The sequence below is a fragment of the Scomber scombrus genome, chromosome 5 (assembly GCF_963691925.1).
Source record: "Scomber scombrus chromosome 5, fScoSco1.1, whole genome shotgun sequence".
NCBI classification, from domain to species: Eukaryota; Metazoa; Chordata; class Actinopteri; order Scombriformes; family Scombridae; genus Scomber; species Scomber scombrus.
In genome coordinates, this window is record NC_084974.1 from 18,154,752 (window position 1) to 18,171,619 (window position 16,868).

General features: G+C 38.9%; 1 protein-coding gene across 1 annotated transcript; it reads left to right on the forward strand.

Annotated features, from left to right (window-relative positions):
• Positions 1-5,939: 5,939 nt before the first annotated feature.
• On the forward strand, positions 5,940-7,758 carry rtn4rl1b (reticulon 4 receptor-like 1b; the record flags this gene model as incomplete). Its single annotated transcript, XM_062419866.1, has 2 exons — positions 5,940-6,404; positions 6,865-7,758. Coding segments are annotated over 2 exons (1,359 nt in total), but the record flags the coding sequence as incomplete, so codon positions are not given.
• Between the last annotated feature and the right edge of the window lie 9,110 nt (positions 7,759-16,868).

A 16,868-nucleotide genomic window follows, 5' to 3' on the forward strand; every position in this document is an offset into this window, starting at 1 on the left:
TGTCAAAAAAGCCTAATGTAATAGCCTTGTCTAGTCTAGGTTCTACTAAACACATTCATTTTGGAGGCGTGGGGAAATAAATTCAGTGGGGAAATGAAGAGCTGCCACTCAATCAACCAATCAATCAATCCATTTTGTTTAAAGTGCAAAATCAACCTACTGCTTGTTCCCAATACACTTTACAATTAAAAAACATAGGATAAAACATATAGCAAGCAGTTAAATAAATGAAAATTAAAATAAAGCAACCACATTAAAAACATCAGTATCAAATGGATCTTAAAAGGTGATGGAGCCAACTAAGTTTTATGATAGGTTGTGATAAAGTGAATAAAGGTAGCTTTTCATTCTCGATTTAAACTCCTACATTAGGAATAGTTTCATAACATGCACTCAAAACATTTTGGTAGTTATCATCATCAGTTTATCACTTTTGTGATAAATAGTTCACCACTGTGATTTTACTTTTAGAGAATGAAATAAGAAATTCAAACAGAAATCTTAATATTGTCAGAGCTGCATGTACAAGTGGTACAAAAGCACTACTTTCACATGTGTGGTTAGAAAACAAGCATCCTAATTGGTTGGTTTCTATTCACAGCTCTATCATATCGGAGTGCTTTGTGGCCTCATTACCCTGAATGTGAGATGTTTTTTAAGTCAAGGATCCATATGTATGTTTATGTATATTCTATATATATTTTTGACAAAGCAGCATAAAGATTTCTCCACATTTGAAGAGTAAAAGCTCTATATCTACATTATTTAAAATATCTCTGACAGCCATCAAGCATGAAAGATAATTATTAGCCACTTTACCAACCAAAATTGCATTAAAAATGCCCTCAATCAATTTAATGCAGCTACAATATATGAACTACATATGTATATACTTTGGATGATTTATATAGGTTTGGCAGAACCATTTACCAGTTGTGTTTGGCCAGTGGAGTACACTACCGCCACAGGGAGTGCAATATATTTGAATCATTTGGCTTTGTGCTGTCAAGATGAATGAATGTAGTTGTTGGCTGATAGTGTTGCCGCCCCAACAGCGGTGACTTGACTAGTGTGCCTGTGTGTGTGTGTGTGTGTGTGTGTGTGTGTGTGTGTGTGTGTGTGTGTGTATGTGTGTGTGTGTGTGTGTGTGTGTGTGTGTGTGTGTGTGTGTGTGTGTGTGTGTGTGTGTGTGTGTGTGTGTGTGTGTGTGTGTGTGTGTGTGTGTATTCACATCTATGTACCGTATGGCATCTATCAACATTCAACAGAAATGTTGTGAGGGCGTGAAGAGTGAAAGACCAGTGGTACAGATGTGCCTGCGAATGTAAGCAAGTGGAATTAGCACCTACTAAAAATCCATTAAGTCTGTTAATTAAAATGTCGGTATTAAACATCTGTTGACAGCTCAGCCACCAGGCATCCGCCTCTCTGTCTGGCATCTCAGCATCTTCAAATTCCATCTTAGAAATAAATGAGCTTTATTTACCTGCACACTCCCCACAAATATCCTCCTTTATTCTGTACATGCTCCATATGGTGCTGCTCATTTTGAGGAGTTATTTTTAGGCCCTCTGATTCCTCAACCTGAGAAACACTGCTGTCACTCATATCATCTCTGCCTTTTTTATGTTCAGCTTCCCCCTGGTTTACTTGCTTGCTTTTATATGTGTTTGTGTGTTGAGAAGCACTTTAACCACTGGATCCTTGTCTCCCTGCAGTTGCAACTGTCTGCACTCTTTAGGTGAGAGAGACCTATGTCATAATTTTCTGCTCAAACATAATATTCTTTTTCGATCTGCAGTTTTAAAAAACACAAACAAAAGAGAAAGAAACTAATTACAGTTATTTGTGACTGAGATGTAGTTAGTCTCTGTTGAACATGTAAAACCTGTGATTTACAGATGTTACTTCCTACTGCAGTTAGCACTATTGTTATTTTTTCCTATAAGAGATTAAACAGTGTCATATGATAGAGAGCATGAAATGTAAACAAACACAGATATGAACAGATGATGCACTCTGAACTGATGCACACAACATCTGAGTGTTTGCAGGAATATTGCAGTTAACAGAGTTATTTTTACCTCATGATCTGATACTGAAACTTTTCAAGACTTGACAGTAGACGGAAAAATGAGGAGCTGAGGGAAGAAAGCTTTTCAGATTTTTGTCTATAGCTTCAGGTCAACCTCACCCTCATCTAAGGCTTCTACCACAGTTACATTGCGTTATACCTCTATAACATGAATATAATATTGCATAGTATTAACTATAGTGTATAATAAAACCCCACAGAGTAATAGTGACATTGTACATATTTTGTCAGTTGGGTTTTAAGGCATGCGTCTCAGAAGAATTGGCCCATTTAAGTAAGTAAGTCAGTGATCTAATATACTGCTTCACAATTATTAACCAGTGTGTGCATGACAATGGCTGTAAACACCTTTTGAGTGTGGAGTGAATCGAGACATTATTTAGAACCAGTCAATAGCAGCGGCGAAAACACTGGGGTGCTTATCAGGGTCTTTGGAGAGACACAGGAAATTGAGTTTGTCCAGTCTAATGATGGGCAGAGTCACGCAGCTCTACAGACGTACCATTTCCCTCCTATTAGCAGAGATGTGTTATTCATGAGGGCAAATCTAGTGTGAACTTTGTTTCATTGATATTCCACACAGTCACTTCTCATTGCGTATCAAGGGACCAGAGCCATTCTGTTTTATTCATTTATTTATCTATTTCCGTTTCTTCACCCCCATAGAAAAAAGGGAGGTTGGTGATGATGGGGTCACAGGGCCAAACGTGATTCTCCCTGCAAAGAGCTATCGATAGCATCTGTCTTCAGTAACCAGTTGGGAGAAAAATGGGGTGATGAGAAGCTGCATGGGGAGAGAGTTGGAAGTGAAAGACTTGTGACGAGAGTGTTAATACACAGCCCAGACTCGCGCCAGAAATAGCTGTGCTTTTTCCTTTCCAAAAGCACATTATCTCTCTTTCAGAGCCTGTCCTTTATTCTGCCAAATTCCAATGGGCACTATTGGCATATACTGTATATGCTCTGTCATGTCCAAAGCTATTTATTCAATACAATTTGAGCTGAGTGGGTCTTTGTGTGAGGACACAATGCAGTTACGACACACATTAATTTCTTACATTTTCATTTAAAGACAGAATTCCCACATAATACTTATTTTTTTACCTCTGTGCTGAAAACCAGTCTATTCAAAGCTCTGTAAACAAGCATCATTCAGCCTTTTATGCTTGTCACGCTGACATGATCTGCTTCATTCATTCTCAAACCTGATGCATGTGTTTATGCTTGAAAAGGATATTGAAAATATGCCTCAATGCATCCATATGCAGTTTATGCATATCATATACAAGGCGTTCACTAACTAGTGTGTACATTCAGGTTGGTGTATGTATTTAATTAAGTATTTGGCAAGTGTTACTGTCTCTAGTGGCAATCCAGCTTATGCCAGATGCATAAGAGAAAACTGCATGCCTGAAAACAGGTGCAAATACATCTCCCATGTCACGCCGACTACATGCAGAGGATAGTTACTTACTACAAAATACGTTGAGCATCCACTTCGGAAGTTTACATCCTCTAAAGAGAGACATTTTGCAAAGCAGTAAGAAAAAAAACTGCTGCTTTAGAGGAACAGATTAAACAGGGTAAAGAATCTATTACTTTGTCCTGACAAGCTGAGGGGAGCGAGAGGAGAGGAGGCACATCCTTAGGTGTCTAACATGATTAGCAGATCACTGATTCAAATTGTCTCACTATCTAGGCAGCATCTACATTCTCGCTCCCTCGCTTTCCCGTGTATCACGCTTATCACTGTCTGTCTCTCGCCTGCTCAGATCATTTTCCTGTTAGAAATCTGGAACCTAATTCTATTGCAGACATGGATGAAGTAAAGTGTTAATGGAAGTAGTTTTTAAAAATATCACCACTTGAGTGAGAGAAAGGTCAGTTGAATTATGGAATCTCTTCAATCAATTTTTGCTAAACAGGTGACTGAAATGATTATGATTTTATCTCAGAACAAATGTAAAAGAAAAAACTGATTCAATTTGGTGTATTTCATATGGATTTTATGTTTATAAAAATGTGTCCTGTCCTGCGTGAGGGTCAATAGTCTAATGAAATGTGAGCCAATACCAAATGAATTGACAAGAAAGCTGAATTTCAGGCACCTGGTGGTTTCTGCTTAATGCAAATGTTCCTCAAACAGCAGCTGGAAAATTCACTGTCTTGTCTTGCTTATTTTTCTGATAGATAAAGTAAACCTTTATTTCCCAAGAGCAATGCGGAACATTTTTACCTATTCACTCAGTCAGGAGGTGCCAGACTTGATACATCTTCATGAAAATGGCGAGGAGAGGATAGAGATTGATTGAGATAGAACAGCTGCAGAGTTGCAGAGTGACAAAAGGGAGAAACCGCTTTCTTGTTTGGTCCTGACAGTGTGACAAATCAGGATTTAGCCACTGATATACTGGATCCATGTCCTGATGTGGGTCATGACATTTTAGTCAACATCTAAGTAAAGCTGAGACCTGTTAGGCTCTCATGGTATATCACGGTCTCTCCAACACATTTCACCTCCATACTAGCACACAGAACACATTCGCATTCAACCTTTTGACAGGTTTCAACCGTGAAGAATCACCTCATTTAGTGGGCACATTTCTGGTTCAGGAGGATGCATGCATTTCCATTGTTGCCCAGTGGCTGGGCTTAACAAATAGGATTAGAGCCGTGCCCAAGAGAGCTCACTCCTGTTCAGGTGACACATAGCACCGTGCTCCAGCACTGCAACTAGACACAGAGAATTACTGTAAAAGGTCAGTAGAGTCAGACACTGAATGTCACAGCTTAGCCACAGTTTGATGAGAAAATACATTCAGATAAATATGCCTATCCCTTGGTGGAGAATAATTCTGCAGCTCCTGAATGCCTGCATAAAAGAACCAGGATTATAAGGCGAGTTAAAAGGAAACAGGCATATCGATTAGAGGCAGTGAATCAGGCCTCGGCGATGCTGTGAATAATAAATTGAGTAGAAGACAGCCAGGGGTTGTCGGATGGAGCTTTCATGATGGGCTGTGAGTCGTGCTCATTTAAGATGAGACTGTAGATAAGTCACATCTCCTGTCCTCAGGATCTGGGGAATCATGTCACTGATCAGAAAGCGCCTCAGAGCAGCTTACTACAAGTTTCCATTCCACGCCCCATTTAACAACACAAACGGACTGATCGCACCCTACGCTCACTGCAAAGTAGTGCCAGTGGACTCAGGGAAGGGATTTGGACTCTTAATAGCGCATATCCCTAAGGTGGCAGAATATTAGAAAGGGGAATTTCTGAAATAGCTGCATATGTCAAATCAGACAAGAGCGATCCAGTCAGCTTTACTGAGATGTGTTGTGACTCACAGAAGCAGGTGTTATTGTTTGCTCTCTTCAGCAGTCTCCTTATTGTGGGCTTAAACACACTGACTGGATTTGGGTTATAAACTGTGACAGAGAGGGTTCATATGTGTTGCTCGTACTGTGGCATAAGTTGAACCAACCACACTGGACCTATGACGAGGAACACATGTCCCCGTTTGGCATAAATTCAGGTCCAAGTTCATATTCAAATCATGACTCAATCCCTCTTGAATTCTGCTTAGTGTTCTTGTTTTCTAACTATTCTTGTGTTTTAGTGTCAACAAGAAAGCATTACATTGAAATTTTTAGTTAAAAAAAATTCCACATTTAATTCTTGTTTCTTTCCTGTCTCTCTCTCTCTCTGTGTGTGTGTGTGTGTGTGTGTGTGTGTGTGTGTGTGTGTGTGTGTGTGTGTGTGTGTGTGTGTGTGTGTGTGTGTGTGTGTGTGTGTGTGTGTGTGTGTGTGTGTGTGTGTGTGTGTGTGTGTGTTTGTGTGTGTGTTCACTGCAGCCTGTGGGCTGGAGTTCCTGCTGATCCTCTGTGGGCTCGAGCTTTCCTGGTCCTGCCCCCGTCACTGTATCTGCTACACTGCACCAAGCACCGTCTCTTGCCAAGCCCACAACTTCCTGTCGGTCCCTGAAGGCATTCCTCCTGAAAGTGAGCGCATCTTCTTACAGAACAATAAGATCCACCGTTTACTTCGGGGTCACTTCAGCTCCAACACGGTCACTCTCTGGATATACTCCAACAACATCACATACATTGAGCCCTCCACCTTTCATGGCTTCACGCTGCTCGAGGAGCTGGATCTGGGAGACAACCGCCACCTGCGGTCCTTGGCTGAGGATACCTTTCACGGGCTGAGTCGTCTCAATGCACTACATCTGTACCGTTGTGGACTCAGTTCACTTCCTAATAACATCTTTCAAGGACTCAGAAACCTGCAGTACCTCTACTTGCAGGTATACCTGGCGACTTGTGTCTGGTTGATTTTACTATCAAGACAAAGCTTTTTCAAAAATTAAGTTTGAACACATTTGGACAAACATATTGTGTATATGTGTATATTTTGTCCTAACCATAAACTATGTTGTAGTTCACTATGTTGGTCAGTTAATTGACTGTGCTCCTTGTGACTCACATGAATGACATGCTAACAGAACTGTGGGGCAACTGGATTTTAAAACTTCTGGAAAAACACATTTTCCATTCATGGTTTTTCCCATCTTGGCACCTATGTTGCCTAATGTCTCTCATCTCATTTATTTGATTTTAGATTTTTTTTAAATGACAGCCCTAAACTCTATGCATAATACAAAATGGATTAGTATGTAGATACATTTTAGCTTGCAGTAAATCATGTTTAACTGAAAACATTGCATAAGATGTAATCTTGTGATTGTGTTTTCTCTGTCTCTTCAGGATAATCATCTGAAATTCCTGCAGGATGACACTTTTGCAGACCTCCACAACCTGAGCCACCTGTTTCTGCATGGAAACCGTCTGTGGAGCCTCAACCAAAACACCTTCAGAGGCCTTCGGGCCTTGGACCGTCTGCTTCTGCACCAAAATCAGATTGAGTGGGTTGATCGCCTGGCTTTCCATGACCTGAAACGTCTCACCACCCTCTACCTGTTCAACAACTCCCTGATACAGCTGTCTGGGCAGTGCCTGGAAACCCTGCCTGCCCTGGAGTACCTGCGCCTCAACGACAACCCTTGGTCATGTGACTGCAAGGCCCTGGCGCTATGGGAGTGGTTGAAACGTTTCCGAGGTTCTACATCTTCTGTGGGTTGCCAGGCACCAGCTGATATGGTTGGCAAAGACCTCAAGGAGCTTCGCAAGGAGGACTTCCCCAACTGTTCACCAACTGTTCCTAATTCTGAGTCTAGAGCCCAGACTAACAATTTATCTGGCACGGTGAACCCCTCTTTGAATCGCGGCGTAGCAGTGGGCTCTGGGGGACAGACCCACATAGTGCACCCCTCGAGGCCTGGTCGTTCTAGGAACTGCACAAAGCCTCGTAATAGGGTGAGCAAGGGAAAAGGTGACAATGAGGTTCACCACTCAAAGGAGGTCATGACAGACAAGGAGGATTCCTCCTCAGATTTCACAGATGGGGGGAAACATGACCACACTTCCCCGGATGGCACCGTCACACGGAGGAAGCACAAGTGCAGTCCCCGGACCACTGTTCGCCCCCCTAGTGGGGTTCAGCAAGCCAACAATAGGGCAACCTTATCCCAGCCCTTACTACATGTCTACGCCCTCTTAGTGGCCTTGATAACAACAAATATTGACTTCATTCTCCGTTGATCTACAGAGGGTTTGGCAAATGTTAATCACAAAAAACACAGCCCTCAGACCCTCTCTTGCTCCTGCACTACAAGGCCTGTGTGTCTTTTATGTATGTGTGTGAGTGTGATTATATGTGTAAATGTTGTGTAGGGAGCTTTACTGTTCAGACGGAAACAGGCATCAAAACATCTACAGAAAGTCAAAGGATGATAAAAGGTTAAAGCAGACAAAGCTTGCACTGCCACTTATGCTAGTATGATTTCATCTCCATATGTCCTGGTATCTTATATATATATATATATTTTTTTTTTTTTTTTTAGGTTTGTTTTTCACTCAACCGGAGCTCAAATAACCAAAATTTGGTGAGAAGAGAGCAAGGAAGAAGGAGTTCTCCTCAACTTGAGTTAACTCAAGTTAGCTAATTAGCTCTGGGACAGATAAACTTAATCTACAAGTGTTCCATCCAGCTTTAATTTTCAGTTCACAGTTGGTAAATTGTTTTCAAGAAAGCACAAATGGAAAGCCGATGACCGACCCTGTAAAGAGTTATCTGCCCTATCTTGCTCTCATCCTTTTTGCTAAATGTATTTCTCTGTTAAAGCCTTTGGTAACAACAGGTCCAAATTTGTGTCTAAGTGTTTCTCATGAAGAAAGAGATGAGCATGGCAATAAATTGTCAGTCAGTATCAGACCTAGGAATGTGCCATTCTTTCTACAGAATGTAGGTCTATAGCCACAGATTTTTTAAGGCCATAAACAGATTGACAAACAAATTGTAAAATTAACCACTAACTAAATAATGCTGTTGTTTTCAGGTGCTGTACCAACCCTATGCCTATTTAACAGTATTCCACATTGGCATTCATTTCTACACACACAGCTCTGTGTCCATCTTCATTTACACCATTTATCTCCTTCTGTGCAACCGAATATTAAGCTGCTAATTGTTTTGCGAAGACAAGGACTGCCATGTGCTATTTTCATTTGCTTGGAAAACAATGTGTCTCTGGGAGATCAAGCTGTGAATATTGAAGAGTCTGTCTATATCCTGTGTCAGATGTTGTTCATGATTTTTTTAAGACACAATATGGACCTACAGATGGATCCCTGCTGTGGGACCAACAGGAGCCGTAGAAGTCGAGGGTCAAACGGGGCTTTCTCAGTTTCCCAGTGAGGTTGTGCTGAACTGAACCCTCCTTGGTGAAGGAACCCCTCCCTCACTGAGACTGTGAGGAACACATTTTTTTTCATAATCACTTAACTTCAAAGGAATACAAGAACAAGACTCAAGAAAAAAAATGTGTGTGCATACCTAAAATGGCTCATGTGATCAATAAAATAAAAAAATTTAAAAAATTTAAAAAACATTTTCAATGGAGCATGGCAAAAGAGGGATCATGCAGAGAGAATTACGCCTCTTTAATAACTGATTACCCATGGGTGTGGGGATCCAAGACCGAGACAATTGCTTCTGAAGTAACAAGGGGGATGCAGTTTCATACAGATTGAGTGATGGACAATTACAGGCATCTTGCTGTACTTCTGGAGCTTTTGTGACTCTACTGCTAAGATGGTGTTTGTATCAATGACGTGAACTGTAACAATGGAGACAAGAGGACTTCTTGCAGTGCTGATATTAATCATTTACTGTAATACTATGAGAAAAACAATATCAGTGACATCAATGATGATAACAGGGTTTTTCACTCCTCCAGTCAGGAGGAGGCTTTTTGTTTTTTTTTTGTTCTTTTGGGGGGTTTTTTCTTGGTGATTTGTTTATTTACATATTTTTCATGTTATATTTTTAGAATCTTTATTTGTTAATGCACAATCTGTCACCTCCGTCTTTCTTGTTCTACTGTATTGCTATTCATCTTCTTTCTTTGCCATAATTCAATTGTTCAATAAGTTATCATCAAAGAACAACAGTACAAAAAATGTTTATAAAGATATTAAAATCTATATCTTCTTATGTCTACCGTTGCAGTCTGAGTCTGTTTATTGCTGCGTTCAAGTTTTACAGGCTTGTTTAGAGGAAGCAAAATGCGAGCTTGATCTCCTTTTCTTGCCTTTCTTTATTTTTAATTCATTTAAACCAGAAATTGATTCTGTCAGAAAATTTAGCGTTTTTCCACCCTGTTTCCCCCTCTATCTTTGCTCTAGTTTGCAATCTGTCTCCCCTGATCAAAACCCCGCTGGCTAAACTATAGCTGCATCCTACAAACAGATACTCTTCCCACTCTGCCCACATCTGGGATTTATACAGTATACTCAGTGCACTATAAATATTAATGGAATTTTGAGCGCTAGACAAAGCCCATTTTATTGATAAAATAGGGAAGAAGAAGTAAGTTCCTGACCAACAAAAAAGAAAATTCAAAGACAACGTGGAGACTGTGGTGTGATATAGTGCAGTTCAATAAATCATTTAAAAGCACTAAGGATATTAATGAAAGTGTCACATGGAATCTGTAGATATTCCAGGCTATTATTATTATTAATGGGCCTTTAGAACATAAATTCTATTTCCTTTTCTCTAAATTCCCCGCACCATGATAGAAATTGATCCACAAGTAAGTGTTCAATTTAACTTTTTTCCCATATTCCGTTAAATGATAAATGAGCACAGAAGGAGTGGTTATATGCATGGATGAGGTTGCTGTGTAATTATATTTAAATTGATAGTAGGACTGGCATCTGGTGTTGAAGCTTATGAAGCTCATCAAATCACCAGCTATCACCCCCCTCCCACCACCAGCAGCTTCACTGAAATCCTTCTATTTAGTTTCAACATAGCGACAAGAGTGCATGATTAAACTTCTCAGAAACCACTAACTGAAATTATTGGACCAAGGTTCATTTTATCCCACATTTTCATACTTTGGCCAGTACCCACTTTCAAAATGTTGCTGATTTTGTGGTTTTAATGATGATATGTACAGTTAAAATATTTTTAATCAAGTGTAGGGAGATATCTTTAAGTTTTAATGCCACCAAATGATTTCAAATATATCGTCTATATATGCAGAATTTTCTGGACTCCAAGTCATTATAATCCATAATGATTAACTACAAAGTCAGCAAAGGATGATTTTCTTTTTTCCATGTTCATGTTTGAGTGAGCTGAATGAGATGTTAAATGATGAACTGGGGAAAACGTGAAGCATCCCTGCATCCATTTGTAACTATTTGCTGGAGCTGATGGGGTGTGGATTCTCTAATAAGCGTGTTCACGTGCACATAAACATCCATCACTTTAATTTAGGGGGAAAAAAGGAAAAGGACGCATGCACTTAATAAAATACTGTAAACAGAGTTTCATAAATATGATAAGAAATGTGTTGTAAACGAATGCTAGGCTTAAATGAAATGGTTTATATTTCATTATACATTTATAACAAGGATACAGAAAAATAGATAAAAGTTAATCAATTCATAACAAAAATATAAAAATAAAACATTGGCGATCAATCAATCAATCAATCAATCAAATTTTATTTATAAAGCACATTTCATACACAAGGTAAACTCAATGTGCTTCACAACAAATAATCATAATAAAATAACCAGCAACACAGTGCAAATGTAAAACAAGATAAACAAGTCCAATCAAACACACATGTGCACACACCTATACACACACACACACACACACACACACACACACACACACACACCTAACCAAACACTGTCATAAAAAGAAAAGTTTTTAACCTGCTTTTAAAAATGGCCACTGATGTGGCGCCTCTGACTAATTCAGGCAGGGTATTCCACCTGCATGGGGCATAAACACAAAAAGCTGCCTCCCCTTCCTTACTTTTTATGCGAGGTATAACTACATTTCTGCTGCCTGTGGATCTGAGGGTTCTTGCTGGTGTGTAACTGATGAGCATGTCTCTTATGTACTGAGGCGCGAGGCCATTTAAAGCTTTGTAAACCAGGAGGAGGACTTTGAAATCAATTCTCGCCCTGATGGGCAACCAGTGCAAAGATTTAAGAACGGGAGTGATGTGTTGATATTTTTTTGTTCCAGTGAGAATATGTGCTGCTGCATTTTGATTTAATGGTAACCTGTGAATACTGGATTTTGGAAGGCCGGAGAAAAGGCCATTACAGTAATCTAATCTACTTGTTATGAATGCATGGATCATTTTTTCAGAATCGGATTTTGACAGGAAACTTTTTAATTTGGAAATATTTTTGAGATGATAGAATACTGTTTTTGTAATGTGGTTGATATGAGTCTTGAAATCTAAATTACTGTCCATTTTTATTTCCAGATTTCTTGCTGTAGATTTGCTCTCTAGAGACAGACACTTGAGATGTGCTGCAATTGTCTGTCTCTGAGTTTGTGCACCAAAAATAAGTATTTCTGTTTTGTCTTTGTTTAGTTGTAAAAGGTTTTCTGTCTTCCAAAGGTTGATATTGTTTATACACTGAGTGAGGGACTGTAAGGGAGATAAATCATCAGGATATAGTGAAATGTAGAGTTGTGAATCATCAGCATAATTATGGTAAATAATCAAGGCTTTAGTTCATGCATGTATAAACTGTAGATAGCCTTAAATGTCTTTGTTTTTTGTTTGAGAAATTCCTAGTATCAATATGATATTTCCCACAATCAGGAGCATTGTATACAATATCACAGACTTTGAAATATTTATTTCAAACTCCAAAGTCCTTTACATCCACATTACTTGATTATGTTAGATTACCTTTTCATATATGTCAGCATTCTGTTCTGCATCTTTCTTAATTTGCTTAGTTTTGTTGTTGCTTTTTCAGTTAGATTATAGACTAATTTAGTCCATTAATCTGTCACTCCTATCCTTCCAAGAAGTGGAAACTTTGGCTTACATCACTGGTAGTACATTACTGAAACACAAGATGCTGATTATGAGTGTATTTTTTTGGGGAAGCAGAGGAGGATATGTTATGAGTTTTAACAGATACACGATCCATACAGATTGTTGAATAAGAATCATCGCTCTCATTTTCAAAGGCTAACCTTTAGTTTGTCTCTTTTTCTGTTGAACACAAGGTTGTCAAACAACATTTTTTGTCATAGTTTTCATTGACAAAATTAAAACCGGTTGAGTAGGCATGATGTTATTCAACTCTTTCTGCCTGTTAATACAACCCTATTAATATCTGTTCATATTTCGAGAACTAAAACTACTGAAACCTTAAGGTCAAATTTTAACCTTGATGTTCGACTGCTCTGCAAATTCTGTAGACTCATTAGGAGCAGAACAGGCACATTTTACAGTCTGCTTAAAAAATAAAGTAATAAGTGTTAACATTAAATATTCAACTCAACAAGCTTTTCCAAAACAAGTGGCGTAACACCTGAAACTTAAATTTACTGCAGCACAAATTAATTGTAGATAATAACTAATTAAGTGCAGATAATAACCTGAAAATAAATGGCACTTGAAACTCAGGCACCCAAGTATTATGGTGATCATTTCCAGCCAGCGTTATCTTGTCAGTGAAGAGTTTTACACAGGATTGTTTGATTTTCAGCGTAACTTTGAGGTAAATTGGTATCTGACTCACAGATACTCTCATCTGACTTGACCCACTTATTTGGAAAACACATCAAAGGCAGGGACTTAATTGTAATTGTCTCATTGCAGAGAACATCTAGGAGCGATCAACATACAGTCAGGACCCAGTTCAGTTGGAAAATCCTCTGTGTGAAAACAGGTAGGACACTGACTGTATCGTTAGAAGCTGGAGCCAAACTACTGCTGCATAATTAAAAGACAGGATGAGGAGAAATAAGTTCTAAAATGTAGAATGTGGTATCATTAAGGAAATGAGAGAAGCGGAGGGAGAGAGCACGAGGCTACAGTACATCAGTAATTGAGTGGTTAGAGGGAGGGGAATTGGCTGGGATTCATGGGGGAGGAAATGATACACAAAGGGAACACAACCAGACATGAGACATCACAGTAATGAAACCAAGAAGAAAAGAAGAGAGAAAATAAGCAAAGGAGTGGTGAGAAAATGAATAAAAGAGGTGTGTGCTACTTCACAACACTCCAGGCGTCTTATTCCTATAAATACACCATGTATGCAGATATAAACATAGTCAAACATAAGCACCAAAAAGCCCTTATTACACATCACCACAACACACTACGGGCCTCCCAATATAGAACCAGCATGTAAAAATTTCACATCACTTATTCATGCAAGGGAGAGGCTGCTTCTTGATTCAACCAAATGCATGTGGATGCAACTCTCTCTGACAGAAATACCCCAACCCCCCAAAAAATGCAGCCTTTGACTATCTGTGCCCATTTATTGGCTTTTAATTGACTCACTGTCACTGCTGTGTGGCTTTAATTAAAACCGAGCAATTATAAAATTGAAAAGGAGATGAAGAAAGTGGGTGAGCTGGGAAGGGAGACGGCACACAGGGGCACATGATAATTAAGAGCAGAAACACCACAAAATGCCACAACACTTGCACCTAGTGTGACTCTCCATTCCTTCTCTTTCTCTGAGTCCCACTCTCCCCACTCAATCACAAAGTTAATATCACCTCTTTCTCCCTAAAACCCTTTCTTATTCCAGCTCTTTTATTTTGTCTATTTATTTAGCTTAAAATCCCCCAAGAGCCATGGTGTGCTCCAATTCTGCAAACCAGCCCGCCTGCATACTAAACTGAGAGGATTGAGCAGCCCAAGGCCACACCACCACCTGCATGGATTAGATGCGCGCTAATCCTCTCGTGTTTGACCTCAAGTCAGACGGAAGATGCGGAAAAATTACTGAAAGTCAGCGTGGCATGTTTCACCATAACAATACATCTAGGTTAAATGATTTATTTGTTGGTAGGTGGAGGAAAGGAGGGGCTGTTTGGTGCAGTGTTACCTTTCATGAATCAAATTTCTCTGATGCAGATTTTAAAGTGCTGAATGCTGACTTTTATGTGCACTGTTGTGCCTGTGGCTTTGCTGATTTACTAGAAAAATGAACTTTGTTCAAAGAAAGAAGCTACTTTAAAACTGTTTGGAACTTGTTTTTGCCATTATTTGTGTTATGATAACACTGCACTCACCACAGTAAACATTGAGCTATGGGAACACTGCAAAATTTCTACAATGAATAATGTGTCCATCACATTTTGGTGGTAGTTGAAATGTCCACTACAAGCATTTAAGAAGTGGTCTTTAAGAATTCTGCTGACATTTTCAATATTTTAGTTATTTTGGATTAAGATTTTTTGTGTTTTACAAGCATAATGAAGACATGTTTGAGGCCCAGTGATTGATGTGGTTACAGATTTTGTGAATATAGTCAGCATTCACTCTCCTGCTTCATGTGCAGTACACAGGCGGGTTGCTTCAGGTCTGAAAAGTGAAGCCAATGTGGAAGTGACCTAATCCTGCATTTTTCTTCAAAAAGAAGTCAGATCGTATGGAAGTCTTTGAGAAAATGACCCTACTTCTCACTTGAGTTATTACCTCAGTTTGCAGTTTCCTAATAAGTTTATGGTCTCAATCGCCAATTTGAAGTCTTCTTCAATAGGTCATGATAGACATTTCGTGAATTGAAATGAAAATGAAAATTAGTATTGTCATTAGCATCATGTTTTCAATTTGATTAGTTTATCTATTTTGAACATGTTAAAATAACCAAATAAAATAAATAGGCAGCCACAAAAAAAACATCCTTGTTTATTTGTGGCAATGCATTTTCAGATACTTTTTTAATGTGTTTTTTTTACTTTAAGATTAGGATATTTTTTCAACCCATGAAGGAACATTTAATCCTTGAGATAGGTGTTTATTAATTACATACATTCAAAAGTGAATTTCACACTTCAGAGACGAAAGCTGGTCCACCAAAAACAGACACAGCACTTAAAGATAGCAGAACGGAGAAAAGAGCCAATCACATATCCATCCAGTGGACGTTGGCACAACGGCAGAAATGGCAGTTAATCGTTTTTGGCAGCTGCAGCAGGACATGGCATAGCCACCCTAAATGGAGATTAGGTGTAAATGCACCTGAAATGTTGAAAATAATTCCCAACTGAAGTGGAAAATTGTGTCTATAAACTTTAAACTACGGCAAATTAAGGCTTAAAGTCAGTCTGTAAACTTGGATGGATGTTTATAGCAAAGAATTTTGGGAAAGATTTTACCATTTTCCTTTATTTTCTCAAAAAAGTCCAGATAAAAAAGTCCAGATAACCTGGCTAGCTCTTTAAACTTTTATAATCTTCTTGGTGAGTACAATGTTACAGACAAGAACAATAGCCAAAATATTTTATTTCAATAAATAAAGCTCCATCTGTATGAAACTTCCAGTTCCCCTTTAAGACAACAACACTATTTTCTATTTATTTCCTTTGAGCTAACGTTCCTATTGAAAAACCTCTTTGGTCTGCTTTTGTACTGATCAATGCCTACAATTAACACACAATCAGTTGAGGAGGCCTGAGGAACAGAGGTGTGTTCCTTTGAGCGTGAAGCAGCCGTAGAGCCCATCACTCCTGGAGGGGTCCGTGCTCCAGTCAAGAGGCTAATGACACACACAGCTCTTCTCTCTAATCACTCCTCTAGCAGATCTGACGGGAGGGAAAACTCCTCACAGCAGCATGTTCTTCAGTGCTGATGATGAGATGTGGTTTTGTGTGTGTTGCATGCATGCAGTTTCAATTATTATAGGTGAATCGTAGGCCAACAATGTCAAGTAAAAATTTGTAGTCTGTAAATTGGTTTAAAAAAGAATTTAAATGATGCAGGTTACCTAAGATCCTTGATAAACCATGTTACACTATTTTGTAGTGAGCAAGTAACTCAATCTACAGCAGGTAGTGAACATACTTAACATACTTTTTCCTTGCGAAATAGAATTTGGATCAGATCAGATATCAACCTTAATGGTGATTTGGACTTCACCTTACTCTCATTTCATTCAAAAGCCCATACACATTTAATAGTGGGAGAGCCTTTTAAGAGAATGTCTTTTAAATTGTTCACAAAAATGTTCTAATAATCTTGGATCAGAAAAGATTGGAGTAGAAATGAAGACATACTGATGACACATTTGCAAAAAGATTAAACACCTTAAAAGATAAAGTAGACAAAAAATGTAATTATTAACTT